This window comes from Scyliorhinus canicula, chromosome 4 (genome assembly GCF_902713615.1).
Source record: "Scyliorhinus canicula chromosome 4, sScyCan1.1, whole genome shotgun sequence".
NCBI classification, from domain to species: Eukaryota; Metazoa; Chordata; class Chondrichthyes; order Carcharhiniformes; family Scyliorhinidae; genus Scyliorhinus; species Scyliorhinus canicula.
The window spans coordinates 205095450-205112295 of record NC_052149.1 but is presented as its reverse complement, the minus strand read 5'-3'; the positions used below and the strand labels follow the sequence as shown (position 1 = coordinate 205112295).

The following is a 16846-nucleotide window of genomic DNA, read 5'->3' as shown; positions in this document are numbered from 1 at the left end:
GCTCCTGGATTAACTCTCATCAGGAGGCAGACTCAATAGGCTGCAAAGCTTTGCGCAGTTCACAAGGTATTTCCAAGAAAAATCCTTTTAAAAATTGCAAAATTATTAGACACATTGTCAACCAGATGCAGTTCCTACTATGAGAGTTAAGGTGAGTTGGGATATGAAGGATGGATGCATGCAAGATATTTGCTAAGTTATTGCATCATGCCTCCAAGTTCACATAGTAAGTCCAAGAACCATTTCATCATACAGTATCACATTTCTCATGATTTCCTTTCTGTTCTGGTCCTCGGTTCTGCAACGGCCCTTACAAAGAGCACCCCACTGAAGCCCACGTAGCTACCCCATCCCAGTAACCCCCACTTAACATTTTTGGGACACTAAGGGCAATTTAGCATGGCCAATCCACCTAACCCGCACATCTTTGGACTGTGGGATGAAACCGGAGCACCCGGAGGAAACCCACACAGACACGGGGAGAACATGCAGACTCCGCACAGACAGTGGCCCAGCCATGAATCGAACCTGGGACCCTGGAGCTGTGAAGCAACCGTGCTAACCACTATGCTACCGTGCTGCCCATGAGAGCAAAGGAAATTTAATTTGCCTTGTTCTGGTAAAGAGTGCAAATGGTAAGAAAAGGATGGTTTATTCAATTGATAGTTGAAAAGAAAAAAGGTAGAGTCTTAAATCAGATGGGGAACGTCAGTAAATACACTTACATGCAGTTGCAGATTGGAGAAGGAGGTGTCTTGAATACACTTATCTGGTTCTAACCAATGAATACATAACTGGGAGAAGACTGGGGCATTAATTACACAGAGAAAAACAGTAAAAATATGGAGAAAGATGGTGCAAAGCAAACAGCATTTTTAATTCAATCCTTTACTTTCATTTATCCAGTGATACTTCAGCTCTCTTTGTGTACATGTATCCAAGACAGCCAGGGCTGAATTGCTCAGGGGGTGCGATCCCATCTTCACATTGAGGATACCCTCCATCATTTTGTGTGGCACTACCACCGTGCTAAATGGGATAGACTTCGAACAGATCTGGCAACTCAAGACTGAACATTCATGAGGCGCTGTGAGCTATAGCAGCAGCAGAATTGTATTCAACCACAATCTGCAACCTCATGGCCTGCTATATCCTCCACTCTACCATTCCCACCAAGCCAACGGATCAACCCTGGTTCAATGAAGTGTGCAGGAGGGCATGCCAAGAGCAACATCAGGCATACGGAAAAATGAGGTATCAACCTGATGAAGTTACAACTCAGGAGTTCTTGTGTGCCATAAGCAGCAAGTAATAGACAGAGCTAAACAATTCCACAATGAACCCATCAGATCTAAGCTCTGCAGTCCTGCCACATTCAGCCGTAAATGGTGATGGACAATTTAACAACTCACTGAAGGAGGAGGCTCCACAAATATTCCCATCCTCAGTGATGGAGGAGCCTGGCACATATGTGCAAAGGACAAGGCTGAGGCATTTGTAACAATCTTCAGCCAGAAGTGCCAAGTGAATGGTTCATCTCGGTCGCTTACGAAGGTCCCCAGCATCACAGACGTCAGTCTTCAGCAAATATGATTCACTCCACGTGATATTGGATTGGACTGGATTTGTTTATTGTCACGTGTACCGAGGTACAGTGAAAAGTATTTTTCTGCAAGCAGCTCAACAGATCATTAAGTACATGAAAAGAAAAGGAAATAAAAGAAAATACATAATAGGGCAACACAAGGTACACAATGTAACTACATAAGCACCGGCATTGGATGAAGGACACAGGGGTGTAGTGTTAATGAGGTCAGTCCACAAGAGGTCATTTAGGAGTCTGGTAATAGCGGAGAAGAAGCTGTTTTTGAGCCTGTTCGTGCGTGTTTTCAGACTTTCGTATCTCCTGCCCGATGGAAGAAGTTGCAAGAGTGAGTAAGCCGGGTGGGAGGGGTCTTTGATTATGCTGCCTGCTTTCCCCAGGCAGCGGGAGGTGTAGATGGAGTCAATGGATGGGAGGTAGGTTCGTGTGATGGACTGGGCTGTGTTCACGACTCTGAAGTTTCTTGCGGTCTTGGGCCGAGCAGTTGCCATACCAGGCTGTGATGCAGCCAGATAGGATGCTTTCTGTAAAAGTTGGTAAGAGCTAATGTGGTGATATGCATCACTATAGATACACAAGTGGTTAATGTAAGTACACGTAGACTAGCTAGACACTAGAGGGAGCACCAGAGACATGACACACAGACACTCAACCAATAGGTCAGTAAGATAGGACACGACCAATGGGAATTCACGATACACACAGAGGTGACACTACCACAGGGAGGCATTACACCAACCCATACATGGGTTGTATATATATATAAAGGACACAGCACACATGATCTGGGCCTTTCCAGTGGAGACACTCAGTGAGTACAGACACGGGGTTGATTCAATATGACACCCACCACGTGGATTGTAGCAGACTAGTTTGTCAGTCTGAGTAGCTATAGAAGGATTAACAGTAGTGGTGAACCCGAGTAGGAGAATTGTAAATAGTTCAATAAATGTATTGAAGTTATCTCCACGCCTGAACCTTCCTTTGTCAGAGTGCACATCAAGGATGCCGCTTATGCTACGCCAAGAGCATAACAAGACAGTGGACATGCTGAATTTCCTTAGTTTCCCGAGGAAGTTAAGGCGCTGTTGTGGTTTCTTGGTGGTAGCGTCGACGTGGGTGGACCAGGACAGATTTTTGGTCATGTGTAGCCCTAGGAATTTGAAACTGCTAACCATCTCCACCTCAGCCCCATTGATGCTGACAGGGGTGTGTACAGTATTTTGCTTTCTGAACTTACTGACCAGCTCTTTCATTTTGCTGGCACTGAGGGAGAGATTGTTGTCGTTACACCACTCCACTAGGTTATCTATTTCCCTCCTATATTCTGACTTGTCGTTATTCGAGATCCGGCCCACTATGGTCGTATCGTCAACAAACTTGTAGATGGAGTTGGATCCAAATTTTGCCACACAGGCGTTTGTGTACAGGGAGTAGAGTAGGGGGCTAAGTACACAGCCTTGCGGGGCTCCAGAATTGAGGACTATTGTGGAGGAGGTGTTGTTGTTTATTCTTACTGATTGTAGTCTGTGTGTCAGAAAATCGAGCATCCAGTTGCATAGTGAGGAGCCAAATCCTAGGTTTTGGTGCTTTGATATGCACTTGGCTGGGATTATGGTGTTGAAAGCGGAGCTGTAATCAATATATAGGAGTCTGATGTAGGAGTCTTTGTTGTCGAGATGCTCCAGGGATGAGTGTAGGGCCAAGGAGATGGTGTCTGCTGTGGACCGGTTATGGCAGTATGTGAATTGCAGTGGATCAAGGCGTTCTGGGAGTATGGAGATGATGCGCTTCATGACCAACCTCTCGAAGCACTTCATTAAGACTGAAGTCAGGGCCACCGGACGGTAGTCATTGAGGCATGATGCCTTGTTCTTCTTTGGCACCGGTATGATGGTGGTCTTCTTGAAGCAGGTGGGGACCTCGGAGCGGAATAGGGACAGGTTAAAGATGTCTGCAAACACATCTGCCAGCTGGTCCGCGCAAGCTCTGAGTGCACGACCAGGGATCCCATCCTGATCCGTCGCCTTCCGAGGGTTCACTTTCAGGAAAGCCCATCTGATTTCGGAAGCTGTGATGGTGGATATGCGTGTGTTATGGGTTGCTGGGGCACACGACAGCAGATCGTTGGTTTCCTGATCGAACCGAGCATAGAATGCATCAATGCAAATCCACAACCACTGCCATCTAGAAGGACAAGACCAGCAAATGCCTGGGAATTCCATCACCTGGAGGTTCCCCTCCAAGTCATTCACCACCCTGACTTGTAAATAAACACATGTGGAGTATCTAAATATTATTGAACTTTGTGTAATGGCCATTTTGAAATCTTTCGTAATGTTCTTTTGAATTTTACAAATAAAGTATATTTTTGCAAAAAAATCCATACATGGCCTCAGATGTCAGAATTATTTTGCAGGATCCATGTTGGGATGAATGAGGGAGACATTGATGGCCCTCGGTTCGTCACCTGTAGGTCATCTCCAGTTAAATGACGGACTCCAGTCTTAATAAGATGGACAGTCTGCAATCAGTTACACAGCAACAGCAGCATCACCTTTCCCTCATTAAAGGCCGGAATTGACTACCCACTGTTGCCGTGCGGGTTACTTCTGCATTGATTCCATCTCTAGCATGATGACTCCGAGGCAAGAATGTGTCAGGTGGCGAACCCAATGGGCTATTTTACAACTTCCCTCGCAGTCCCACCCTTTTTCACCCTCTCACACCTACATCGGTGAAGGGCTGGGAAACATTCAGCCACCTATATTTCATAAATGCAATGACTGTTAGTGAAAGCTTGAAAATGAGCTTACCGGAGACAATAAAGTCGGCTGCGTTATGCATATTAGAATGATAGAACTAAAAATAACCTTTGTAATCCAATTCTAGGGACAGTGCTGACTCATTAAAAGGGTTCTGGGCAGCATTGATTCCTGAAACAGCAGAGATCAGCTTGTTCCAGGGATTCTGCCAAAGTTGGCCAGTTTGATGCCCTTGGCATGCTCACCCTCAAGTAGAGGCTAAATTCTGCAGCAGTGCAAAATTTTGCAACATGTTTTTCTAACTATTACAATGTTATAGAATTTTTCTTTTGAAATGAAAATGTATCAAATCCACAGCATGCACGCCAATGAGTTAGAAGACTTGGATTCATGCCCATAATCCTTTTACTTTCAGGTTTCTATGTCTTGACAGTGCTGATCCCAACTTGCTGTTTAATAACCATTTACTTTGGGCATGACCCTGTGGGCTCCGATTTGCGGCAACCGCAGGTTTGTCCCGGCTGGGTTGGATTCTCAGTTTAGGGACTGGGGCGGATGGGGTTAGAGTATTACAGGGACCTGTATATTGGGAGGAGGTTTGCGAAGTTGGAGGCAATGTATCAATTACAAAGGGGAATGGGTTCCAGTACCTGCAAGTTAGGTACTTCATGAGAAAGGAACTGGCCTTGTACCCGAAACTACCACCCACAGCACTATAGGATAAGGTTCTGTCCGAGGAGGAGGTGGGAGAGGGCAGAGTGTCGTACAAATATGAGCAGTTGATGGAGAGAGAGAGAGAGTTTCCATGGAGGTTGTAAGGTGCAGGCGGAGGAGGAGATGGAAGGATTTTGAGGCTGAGATATGGAGTGAAGCGGTGTGGAGGGTGAATTCATCCTCGTCGTGTGCGAGACGGAGTCCCATTAAGGACACACATGACTGTTTCCAGGATGAGCCAGTTCTTTGCAGAATTGGAGGATAGAAGTGGGCAGTGAGGGGGCTCGGCAAACCCTGTCCATATGTTTTGAGCATGTTCGAGACTGGAGGAGTTTTGGTAAGTGTTTGCAGACACAATGTAAAAGATTCTGGGAGTGAAGGTGGTTCCGAGCCCATGGGTGGCGATATTTAGAGTGTTGGCAATATTGCTCGAGTGGCAGGACTTGGAGCTGCCTCGGGCAGGGCTATGTGTGAGTGATCTGGCAGAGTTTCTGCAACTTGAGAAAATAAAGTTTGTTATCAGAGCTTTGGAAGAAGGGTTCTTCTTGAGGTGAAGGCTGTCATTCGACTTCTTTAAGGAGTGGTAAAATGTCAGCGGGGTGGGATGAGGGAGTTTCCTTTCTTTTGTTTGGAGTTCATTCTGATAAAAGAAAAAGAGGGCGATGTCTGGAGGGAGGAGAGTGACAGTTTGGTTATGGTTATTGCATGTCTTTTGGTGCTGTTGCTGTTTCTCTTTGATTTGAATATATGTGAAAATGCCTTTAATAAAAATATATTTTAAAAAATAAACACTTACTTTGGCTGTCCTCTCAACGTTACACCCTACCAATGGGCAGAATCTGATCACAAAATGGCAAAGTGTCAGTTCCGGTGAGAAAAATGGTACGAATTCCATCAATGTTGTCAGCAGGAAATCTCACCGAATATTGAGCCTCTTAAACAAAAGCTTTTCATCGCACCTGAATCACTCCTTGCCATTGGCGGCCTCTCAATGATTCGCTCGCCCTGGGGAAACTTAATCACTGCATGATGAATCATTGCAATCAGTGGTGAGATCCCTTTAAATGCCTCTCCAGCACTTGTTCCAGATCCAATTGAGGGGATGGCAACCAGGAAGCCTGCTCCAAGATATCCAGACGGGACTCCTGGATGGAGTCCAGCATAGGCAGGACCTCCTGTATCTGAATTCCAGAAAGCGTCCCTCCAGTAAGGTGAGCACCCCTGCCTGGGAGGGTATTGCTGCTTTAGTAAGTGCCAGTTCCCTACAGAAGAGGTCAGGGCAACAGTGCCAGAAAAAAAAATGACCTCCTTTGCGTGGCTCGGGCAAGTCTGCCACCTGCAGTCTCTCGCTGCATCCCCTCATCGTTGCTCGCACCTCCAAGGCAGCTCATGGGTTGTGCAACTGTCATAAGGCCCCATTCCCCTCCCACAAGTCCCATTGGTATCCCCCCAGTTTCTACTCAGCTCCTCACATCTCCAGTTCCATGCATACCACTCCTCAACCATCTGAACTGGCAAGGACGCTACAATTTCCCCATCTGTCTCTCCGCAGGACAAAATAGAGCACAACAGGCATGAGAGGGCACAGCCAACCAGTCATGTGAGATCACCACACCCTCACTCCACATGAGGAAAGAACCCTTGAGCTGGCCAGGGAGGTACAAGACTATACCTGTGCGGATGGCAAAGTGGGGGCTGCAAGCAAAAGTGAGAACCCAAAGGACACTAAGACATTCCTCAAACTTACGTGAGTAAACATCTCACTTCATGTATCCCCATGATGTACGAATGCCATCTCCCTTGCAGGGCAATCAGACGAGTAGGCAGGACCATCCTCGCACTGAGCCCCTGGCCAATGACGTGCCCCTGGGTCTGATCACCCCAGAGCTGCTGGAACTGCAAAGGCAGAGTCACAAGGATCAGGAAGGGATGACAGCATTTCCCCTTAGACTGCAAAGCTGACAGGAGAAGTTCCCTCACCTTCTGTCCGAGGAGATGGCGCTGTCACTCCAACACAATGAGATCAACACTGCAGGAGGTGAACTCCATGGTGGGGGATGTCCACTACATGGCTCAGCTTTAAACCTTCATGGCTGAGGGAATGAGCTCCATGGTACAGGGCTGCAACTGCATGGGGCAGGCAGGTGGGAATCAACGAGTTTCTGCCCTAGAGGATGGTGGGCTTCTGGATCTCTCTCTAGCTGGCCCTCTGTGCCATGGAGGACGACAAGGCATATGTGAGTGAGGACTCAACTCAAAGTCCTTACAATTCTCTACCATTAGCCAGTGCATACTGCCTCCTGCCCCATTAACCAAGTCTGTCCCTTCACAGACACAAGTGAAGTCGTCTTTGCTGGGCACCTCACTGCAGGATCAAAACCCCATACTTCTTTGCCTAAAAGCATCTCAGTTGGCAGAGCAGGGATCTAAACAGCCTCCATCTACTTGTTTCAAGCCACAAGATTGTGTCATGTATAAACGATAGGAAGGGGAAGACTAAAGTTATCTATTTACACAAGGTTATGCATATGGATGTTTGATCAAAAGTCATGGTGTGAAATTTCTGTTCTTTAGTAGAGTCACATATGTGTTATTTTTTTTTGCGCTTGCATGTTTTGCCCATTCTTGGTTGCAATTTGACTTTCAAGTTCATAGAACATAGAACATTGAACATACAGTGCAGAAGGAGGCCATTCAGCTCATCGAGTCTGCACCGACCCACTTAAGCCCTCCCTTTCACCCTATCCCTGTAACCCAATAACCCCTCCTAACCTTTTTGGTCACTAAGGGCATTTTATCATGGCCAATCCACCTAACCTGCACGTCTTTGAACTATGGGAGGAAACTGGAGCACCCGGAAGAAACCCACGCAGACACGGGGAGAACATGCAGACTCCACACACAGTGACCCAGCAGGGAATCAGCGGTGTGAGAATCAGCGAGGACAGCGGTGAGGACAGGGCGCGATTCAGTGTGAGAATCAGCGAGAACAGCCGCGAAGGGACAGGGCGGAGATTCAGGGTGAGAATCAGTGAGAACAGGGGTGAGGGACAGGGCGGAGATTCAGTGTGAGAATCAGTGAGAACAGCCGCGAGGGACCGGGCGGGGATTCAGTGTGAGAATCAGCGAGAACAGGGGTGAGGGACAGGGTGCGATTCAGTGTGAGAATCAGCGAGAACAGCGGTGAGGGACAGGGCGGGGAGTCAGTGTGAGAATCAGCGAGAACAGCGGTGAGGGACAGGGCAGGGAGTCAGTGTGAGAATCAGTGAGAACAGGGGTGAGGGACAGGGCGGAGATTCAGTGTGAGAATCAGTGAGAACAGCCGCGAGGGACCGGGCGGGGAGTCAGTGTGAGAACAGCGAGAACAGCGGTGAGGGACAGGGCAGGGAGTCAGTGTGAGAATCAGCGAGAACAGCGGTGAGGGACAGGGTGGGGAGTCAGTGTGAGAACAGCGAGAACAGCGGTGAGGGACAGGGCGGGGAGTCAGTGTGAGAATCAGCGAGAACAGGGGTGAGGGACAGGGCGGGGATTCAGTGTGCGAATCAGCGAGAACAGGGGTGAGGGACAGGGGGGGATTCAGTGTGAGAAACAGCGAGAACAGGGGTGAGGGACAGGGCAGGGAGTCAGTGTGAGAATCAGCGAGAACAGCGGTGAGGGACAGGGCGGGGAGTCAGTGTGAGAACAGCGAGAACCGCGGTGAGGGACAGGGCGGGGATTCAGTGTGAGAAACAGCGAGAACAGGGGTGAGGGACCGGGCGGGGATTCAGTGTGAGAATCAGCGAGAACAGGGGTGAGGGACAGGGCGGAGATTCAGTGTGAGAACAACGAGAACAGCGGTGAGGGACCGGGCAGAGATTCAGTGTGAGAACAGCGAGAACAGGGGTGAGGGACCGGGCGGGGATTCAGTGTGAGAATCAGCGAGAACAGGGGTGAGGGACCGGGCGGAGATTCAGTGTGAGAACAGTGAGAACAGCGGTGAGGGACCGGGCAGAGATTCAGTGTGAGAACAGCGAGAACAGGGGTGAGGGACCGGGCGGGGATTCAGTGTGAGAATCAGCGAGAACAGGGGTGAGGGACAAGGCGGGGATTCAGTGTGAGAATCAGCGTGAACCGCGGTGAGGGACAGGGCAGAGATTCAGTGTGAGAATCAGCGAGAACAGGGGTGAGGGACAGGGCGGGGATTCAGTGTGAGAATCAGCGAAAACAGCAGTGAGGGACCGGGCCCCCGCCGTATCAGTGCGCAGTATCATAGTCGATGAGGTTTAACCGAGGTGCGATTATTGCTTATTGAAAACATTTCCCAATACTTTGCTTTGTTAACTTGAAATATACTTGGCATTGGCAAAATCACGGCTGATGTATTGTAGCCTTAACTCTACATTCTGCTTATCCCCGATAACCTTTGCCTCCTTTATTAATCAAGGATCTAGCTACCACTGCCTTAAAGAAAGTCATTAATCCTGACTCCACTGCTGTCTGGGGACAGCGTTCCTAAGGTTTATGAGCATCTGACAGAAATAAATTCTTTTCATTTCCATCTTAAATGGGAGACCACTTAATTTTAAATTGTGTCCCCTAGTTCTAGTCTCTCCCAAAAGGGGAAACATCCTTTCAGACATTCACTTTGTCAAGTCCCCTCAGGATCTTATGTGTTTCAATAAGACGATCTCTCAATCTTCTAACATCAAAATGGATACAAACACAACATGCCCAATCTTTCCTCAGAAGATAATGCATGTAATACCCTCCACGAGTCCCAGGGGTTTGACCCAATTGACTTCCTGTGGGGATCATGGAACACCAGCTCCCCCGCTGAGGGGTAGAGGCCTAACAACGGCCCTCGTTGAATCGGACAGCTAAAAGCCGGCCTGGATTCAAACCGGCATCTTTGGAATGTCTCGGCTGGAATGGGATGCACTGCCCGCTGTGTTGCATTTTTTTAACTGAACAAACCTTTGAGTTTAAGTCTTCTCCGGACTTTAGTTATCAATCGAGTGAACCTCTATTGAACTATTTCTAATGTATTCATATCCTTTCTTCCATAAGGAGACTGAAATTGCACCCTGTATGTTAGTCGTGATCTCACCAAAGTCCTGCACAACAGTAACAAAATATTCTTACTTTTATATTCCATTCCCTTTGCAATAAATGGCGACATTCCATTTGCTTTCCTAATTACTTGCTGTGCCTGCATGTTAACTTTTCCTGATTAATGTACCAGGACACCCAGATCCCTCTGCACCACAGTATTCTGCAATCTCTCGCCATTTAAATAATATGCTGCTATTACATTCTTCCTGCTAAAGTGGACGAATTCGCATTTCCCACATTACACTCCATCTGCAAAATGTTTGCTTGTATCTATGTCCCTTTGCACACTCCTTCTCCTCTTCAAAACTTCTTTACCTACATATCTTTTGTGTCACCAGCAAATTTAGCAACCATACATTTGGTCCCTTCATCCAAATCATTGATGTAAATTATAACTAGTTGAGGCCCCAGCACAGATCCCTATTGGCACTCCACTCTTGCGTCTCGCCAACTAAAAATGATTAATTTTTGCCTACACTTTGTTTTCTGTAGATAAAATCTTCCATCCATGCTAATATGTTGCCTTTTACACCATGAGCTTGTTTTTTTATGGAGTGACCTTTGATACGGCACCTAATCAAATGCCTTCTGGAAATTTAAGTACAGCATATCCGTGGGCAGCACGGTAGCACAGTGGTTAGCACAGTTGCTTCACAGCTCCAGGGTCCCAGGTTCGATTCCCGGCTTGGGTCACTGTCTGTGTGGAGTTTGCACTTTCTCCCCCTGAAAGCATGGGTTTCCTCCAGGTGCTCTGGTTTCCTCCTACAGTCCAAAGATGTGCAGGTTCGGTGGGTTGGCCATTCTAAATTGCCCTTAGTGTCCAGAAAGGTTGGGTGGGGTTACTGAGTTACGGGGATAGGGTGGAGGTGTGGGCTTAGGTAGAGTGCTCTTTCTAAGGGCCGGTGCAGACTCGATGGGCCTAATGACCTCCTTTTGCACTGTCGATTCACAGGTTCCCTTTCATCCATATGCTTGTTACTTCCTCAAAGTACTGATTTCCTTTCACAAAACTATGTTGATTCTGCCTGATTGCATGAGATTTTGAGTGTCCCATTTTTTTTAAATTTAAAAATTTAACCTCTTTAATAATAGATTCCTGCAATTTTCCAAGGTCAGATGTTAAGAGAACTGGCCTGTAGCTTGCTGCTTTCTGTACCCCACAGTTCTTGAACAGGGGAGTCATATTTGCTATTTCCAATCTGATGGGACCTTTCCAGAACCTAGATTAAAACCAATGCATCTACTATTTAAGCAGCCACTTCTTCTAAGATCCTCGAATGAAGTCCATCAGAGCCTGGGGATTTGTCAGCTTTTAGTTCTTTAAAAAAAAATTTCAAATCAAAGGGCAATTTAGTGTGGCCAATCCACCTAACCCTGCACATCTTTTTTTGGATTGTGGGGGTGAGACCCACGCAGCCATGGGGTGAATGTGCAAACTCCACATGGACAATGATCCGGGGCGGGATCGAACCCTGGTCCTCGCCACGGCCTGAGGCAGCAGTGCTAGCCACTGCGTCACCACGTCACCCAAGTCAGCTTTTAGTTCTAATACTTTTTTCAGGAGTGGGTGGACTTTCTGCCAGTGCCCTTTCCCACCCCCCCATAAAATGGCCACCAGTGGAAATGGAGGCAGGACTTCCACCCCCACCGCACAGCGACCAATATTTCTGCCCACCTCAGTTCGGTCCCGATTTGGGATCGCAAAATCTGGTTCCAACTATCTATGGCACACCAGAATTTCTAGCATTAATTTGAGTTATTCATGTTATTAGCCACAGAAGTTTAATTCAAGTGCATAAAATGGCTCAGATCATTCTGTTTTTCCTTGAATTGCTGTTTTGTCTGTATTGCTAATAAGTCATTTATTGTTCTCTGGGAGTGCACACAGCTCAAACTCAGCACTTTTATGTATGGGGTGATCCTGATATATAATCCCTCTCTGTCAGCAAAAGCTGTATCTAACTTAAATATTTATTGGGAAATCAAAAGGCTCATTCCATCACTGCTACTTAATCACATTTAAAATGCAAACATTAAAAAAGATGGTCCAAAATAAATCTATTAAAATTTAATTGGAAGTGTGCTTCATGGAGAATTAAATCCTAGATGAAAAATAATGCTATCTGGGAGCAATTACATAAATAAAAACTGACTGGGGATGTCAGATATATATTCGCCATGTACCTGTTACTAATCTGCTTATGCAACTGGGTCTAAATTGATCCATGGGACTTCATGCACTGAGGATAATGTGATGCACTAACAATGGCAAGAACAGTGTTTGATTGGGCACTAATTACATCGACATAATAATGGACAACATTGAATTTTACAATGAATGGTCACAGAACAGTTTTCGTGAAGCAATTACTTATTTGGCACCACATCCACCATCTTAAACGTTCACTCCCTCCACCACCAATGTTCAATGGCAGCAGTGCATACCATCTCTAAGGTGCAACTCACCAAGGTTCCATTGACAGCACCTTCCAAACCCATGACCTCTACCGCCTCAAAGGACAAGGGCAGCAGATACGTGGGATCACAACCACCCGCAAGTTCCCATCCAAGTCACACATCATCCTGAGTTGGAACTACATTGCCATTTCTGCACTGTCACTGAAGCAAAGTCCTGGAACTCTCTTCCTCACAGCACTTGGGTGTTCCTACACCACATGGATTGCAGCGGTTTAAGAAGGCAGCTCACTAGTTCCTTCTTAAGAGAAATTTGAAATCGGCAATAAATGCTGACCTAGCCAGCAAAGCCTACATCCCATAAACAAATAAAAGAAATGGCATTCGAGTTGCCAGGATATACATCCAGATTATTCTCACTTAGGCATAATCAAACCAAAGCATGAATATTCCCCTGAAAGTCATTCAGAAGCCTCCCAAAACCTAACTGAAGAAATTATTATGAAATTACCTTGGCTTTGAGCTGCACAGTATAGGTAGTTGTATTTGAAAAGATTTAGCCCCCCCCATCTGGTATGGACTCCTCGCTAGCAAACATCTCTACACTCCCCCTGGAAAGGGTATTTTGAAAGAATATAAATTAATCTGATATCCTTTCTCTGTGAAATCAGAGAGCATGCAGACGAAATAATGAATTTGGCACCGAGAACAAGACAGTCAATGACATGACAAAATGAATGCAATATGAATTCGACGTGAAAGGAGCAATTACCATCTGCAACCAGCAGAGGCCTAAGTGTCCATTTTAAAATGTCCTCATCCACCAATAGGCGTTAAGATCGGAACTGCTCTGCAGCGAAAGGGGAAGAAGATAGCGACGGCTGTTAGAGTAAAGTACAAAAATGTTTAATGCCTGAGTTGCCTGGATCCTCAACTGGACTGGATCCAGAGTCCTCAACTGCAAAATGGAACTGTTATTAAGTTTGCAGTATTCACTGCGACGCAGAACACATTCTACAATAAATGCTATCTTGACAGTTGTATAGTTTACTGGTTACAAACTTGGTAATTATACTTCCCAACATAGGATATTCATCATGCAGGAAACCATGCAGTCCTTTATCCAAGTCAAAGGTCCAATAGGTGGATCTATCCTGTTGATTAAATATATTAATAAGAATCTGATCATGTCAGGATGGCATGCCACCAGGCCATTGGACAGCATTAGTTCACCAAAGGGCCAGACAACTCCAGGCACTCATTAACAAGTCAGCTATTGCCCTAACTTGTGTAGAGGTCTTGTGGCATATTGGGTAGTGACCCTGCCTCTGAGCCAGAAGTTCTGCTTTGAGTTCCACCCAGAACCTAGTGGTCAGGGAAGGTGTAATGTATTTATTTTGAGTCTTAGTAGCTGCAGTAAGCACTGTGTCTTAATATATGTATGTCGTCACCAGAAGTGACATCACAGGTCTGTGGCGCAGGAAACAGCCAGAGTGAAGAAGCAGCCTGTGGTGAACGCACCCTGTAAATAAAGCTCCATTACTTGTTGACTCTCCGTGCTTCATCCTGTCAGTTCTCCACAATACACATTACAAAACCTGGCAACGAGGACTTTGAATGGTGCTTGCTATCCATCAGGGGAATAAAAAATTAACAAAAGTAGGGAAAGATGACTTAGGAGAAAAGATCTTGAATGTGCTCTGACACATCGGGCAAGGTGGACGTGATCCTCTGTAGAGCAATTATGGAGCTGGGGATGTTTAAAAAAAGAGACTGAAGCTCAGGTTATTGCCTTGTTTGAATGAGAAATGCAAAGTAGCTGCTGAAAACATGTTGCAAAGTGTGCATATGGGTAACCTCCATTAGGAAGAAAATAGTTGGAGTTTTTGTGCAGTGGGACCCTTTGATTAAATTGGGAAGTAATGGGGCTCCTATACTAAACGTTATTTTGCACAGGCGAACAAAAAAGCAGAAGATATTAGGTTTCCCATGTTCTTGAGCATGATGGGGAAAAAAATGCCTATTTGCCTCAATCGTTAGTGCAACCATAGAAGCCAGGCACTAAATCATATGGAGAAATTGTAGCGATCCTGCAAGCACACTATTTGTCGAAGCCTTTGGTGTTTGCAGAGTATTTCAGATTCCATGAGAATCAATTGTGCAATTTGTGGCTGTATTAAAAAGACTGACTGTGAGTTCAGTGATGTGCTGAAATACAGAATCGGTTGGTAACTTACCCTGAAAAAGGCCTTGGAAATTTCTGTTTCAATGGAGCTGGCTGCTAAAGAAGCCCAGCAACTGGGTTTGAATACTCGGATACAAAATGTCGGCTGAATCGACACCGCAGAGTTTTGAAACTCAAACATGTTACCGATGTGCAAAGTCAGGGCATTCAGCTGTGGAATGCTGGTGCAAGGACATAGTATGCAATAGCTGTGGAAAAAAAGGTCATATAAAGAGCATGCCTGCTGAAAGAAAAAGCAAGCTTCAAGCAAAAATAATAAGAAGCCAGAGCAAACCAAAACAGCATGTAGGCAGAAGAAAAGAAGAAGTGTTCATGCTGTGCAAAAGGGTGGAGAAAAATGAGATGGCTCGCAGACTAAAGAAAAATTGTCACTGAATGTGCTTGCCATTGCTGGTGCTATGCCTAGATACTGGATCACTCCGCTGCTGGATGGACAAGCAGTAAGGATGGAAGGTGTCACTGGGGCGGCAGTCTCACTGGTGCCAGAGATTGTCTATCAGGAAAAGTTCAGACACATGGACTTGAAACCTTCAAGAAGTGTTGATGACATACACTGGTGAAGCAGTTACATTGGAGGGCCGCATTGACATAGTTGTGTAGCTTAACAGGCAAATACTAGATTCATCTTAACATGTAATCAAGAGCAATTATCCAGCATTGATGGATCGAACATGGTTACAAAGGATTCAACTGAACTGGGCCAAAGTCAACCTGATGACTAATGAAGCGTTAGGCCTTACAAAAACTCTAAAGAAGCACACTATTATGTTTGATGGAGAACTGGGGATTTTGAAAGACACCACAATTAAATTGAAGTTTAAAGAAGGAAGCCAAGCAAAATGCTTGAAGGCAAAGTCTTGCCACATGTTATCAGTCCGAAAATGGTGGCTGACTTGGAATGACTGGTGAAGATGGGAGTCTTGGAACCTGTCAGTATGAGTGACTGGGCTACACTAATAGTACCAGTCATCCAAAAGGATGGATCGTAAGGATTTGAGGAGAGTTCAAAGTCACTGTTAATCCAGTGTTGTGTGCGGAACAATACCCACTACCCCACATTGAGAACCTGTTTGCGGCATTGGCAGGAGGCCAGCATTTTAGCAAAATTGACCGTAACCATGCATACTTACAGATGAATGTGATCCAGAAGTCACAGGAACCTCTGACAATTGTGACATGAAAGCACAACAATGCCTATACTTAGGCAATTAAGGAAATTCGACATGTCCACAATGACTTTTACCAATTTTTACAGATGCACCACAGAAAGCGTTCTATCTGGCTGCATCACAGCCTGGAATGGCAACTGCTCGGCCCAAGACCATAAGAAACGACAGTCATGAACACAGCTCAGTCCATCAAGTAAGCCCGCCTTACATCCATTGACTCTGTCTACACCTCCAGCTGCTCTGGGAAAGCGGACAGCAGAATCAATGATCCTTCACACCCGGGTTATTCTCTTTCCAACCTCTTCCATCGGGCAGAAGATACAAAAGTTTGCCACTAGATTCAAAATCAGCTTCTTCCTTGCTGTTACCAGACTCCTGAATGGCCCTGTTATGGGCTGAACCGATCTTTCTACGCATGTTCTCTACTGTTGTAGCACTATACTCCATATGCTTCACCCAATGTCTATGTTTATGTATTTACATTGTGTATTTATCGTATGTTTTATATTTTCATGTATGGAGCGACCTGCCTGGGCTGTAAGCAGAACAGTACTTTTCACTGTACCTCGGTACACATGACTATAAATCTAAATGTAAATCTATGGACTGAGATTCTGCAAGGACAAGTGCAAGTTCTTCTAGTCTCCCATTGAGTATTTGGTGTGAGTGTTTGGTACATGTGATCAATGCCACTGACCTTCACAAATCTCCTTTTGAAGGTCAAGGCTATCAGAGAGGTGTCTGCACTTCAAAAAGTTAACCAGTTGTGATCCTTCCTAGTATTTTTGAACTATTAAGGAAAAATAGTTCTAAATTTGGCAACCATTTTAAAAACATTACATAC

The 16846-nt window shown here is 45.8% G+C and overlaps 1 protein-coding gene across 4 annotated transcripts in view; it reads left to right on the top strand.

Moving 5' to 3' along the window:
• Positions 1 to 16846, top strand: part of LOC119965327 (long-chain-fatty-acid--CoA ligase 6-like) — a 251026-nt gene that overhangs the window by 31174 nt on the left and 203006 nt on the right. For 2 of the 4 annotated variants that reach the window (XM_038795939.1, XM_038795938.1), the window contains exon 2: positions 6635 to 6829. The exons of the other annotated variants lie outside the window; for them this stretch is intronic. In XM_038795939.1, the coding sequence (XP_038651867.1) occupies positions 6709 to 6829 (121 nt within the window). In that variant the 5' untranslated portion in view covers positions 6635 to 6708. The remainder of the gene's footprint in view (positions 1 to 6634; positions 6830 to 16846) is intronic. 4 annotated transcript variants of the gene reach the window in all.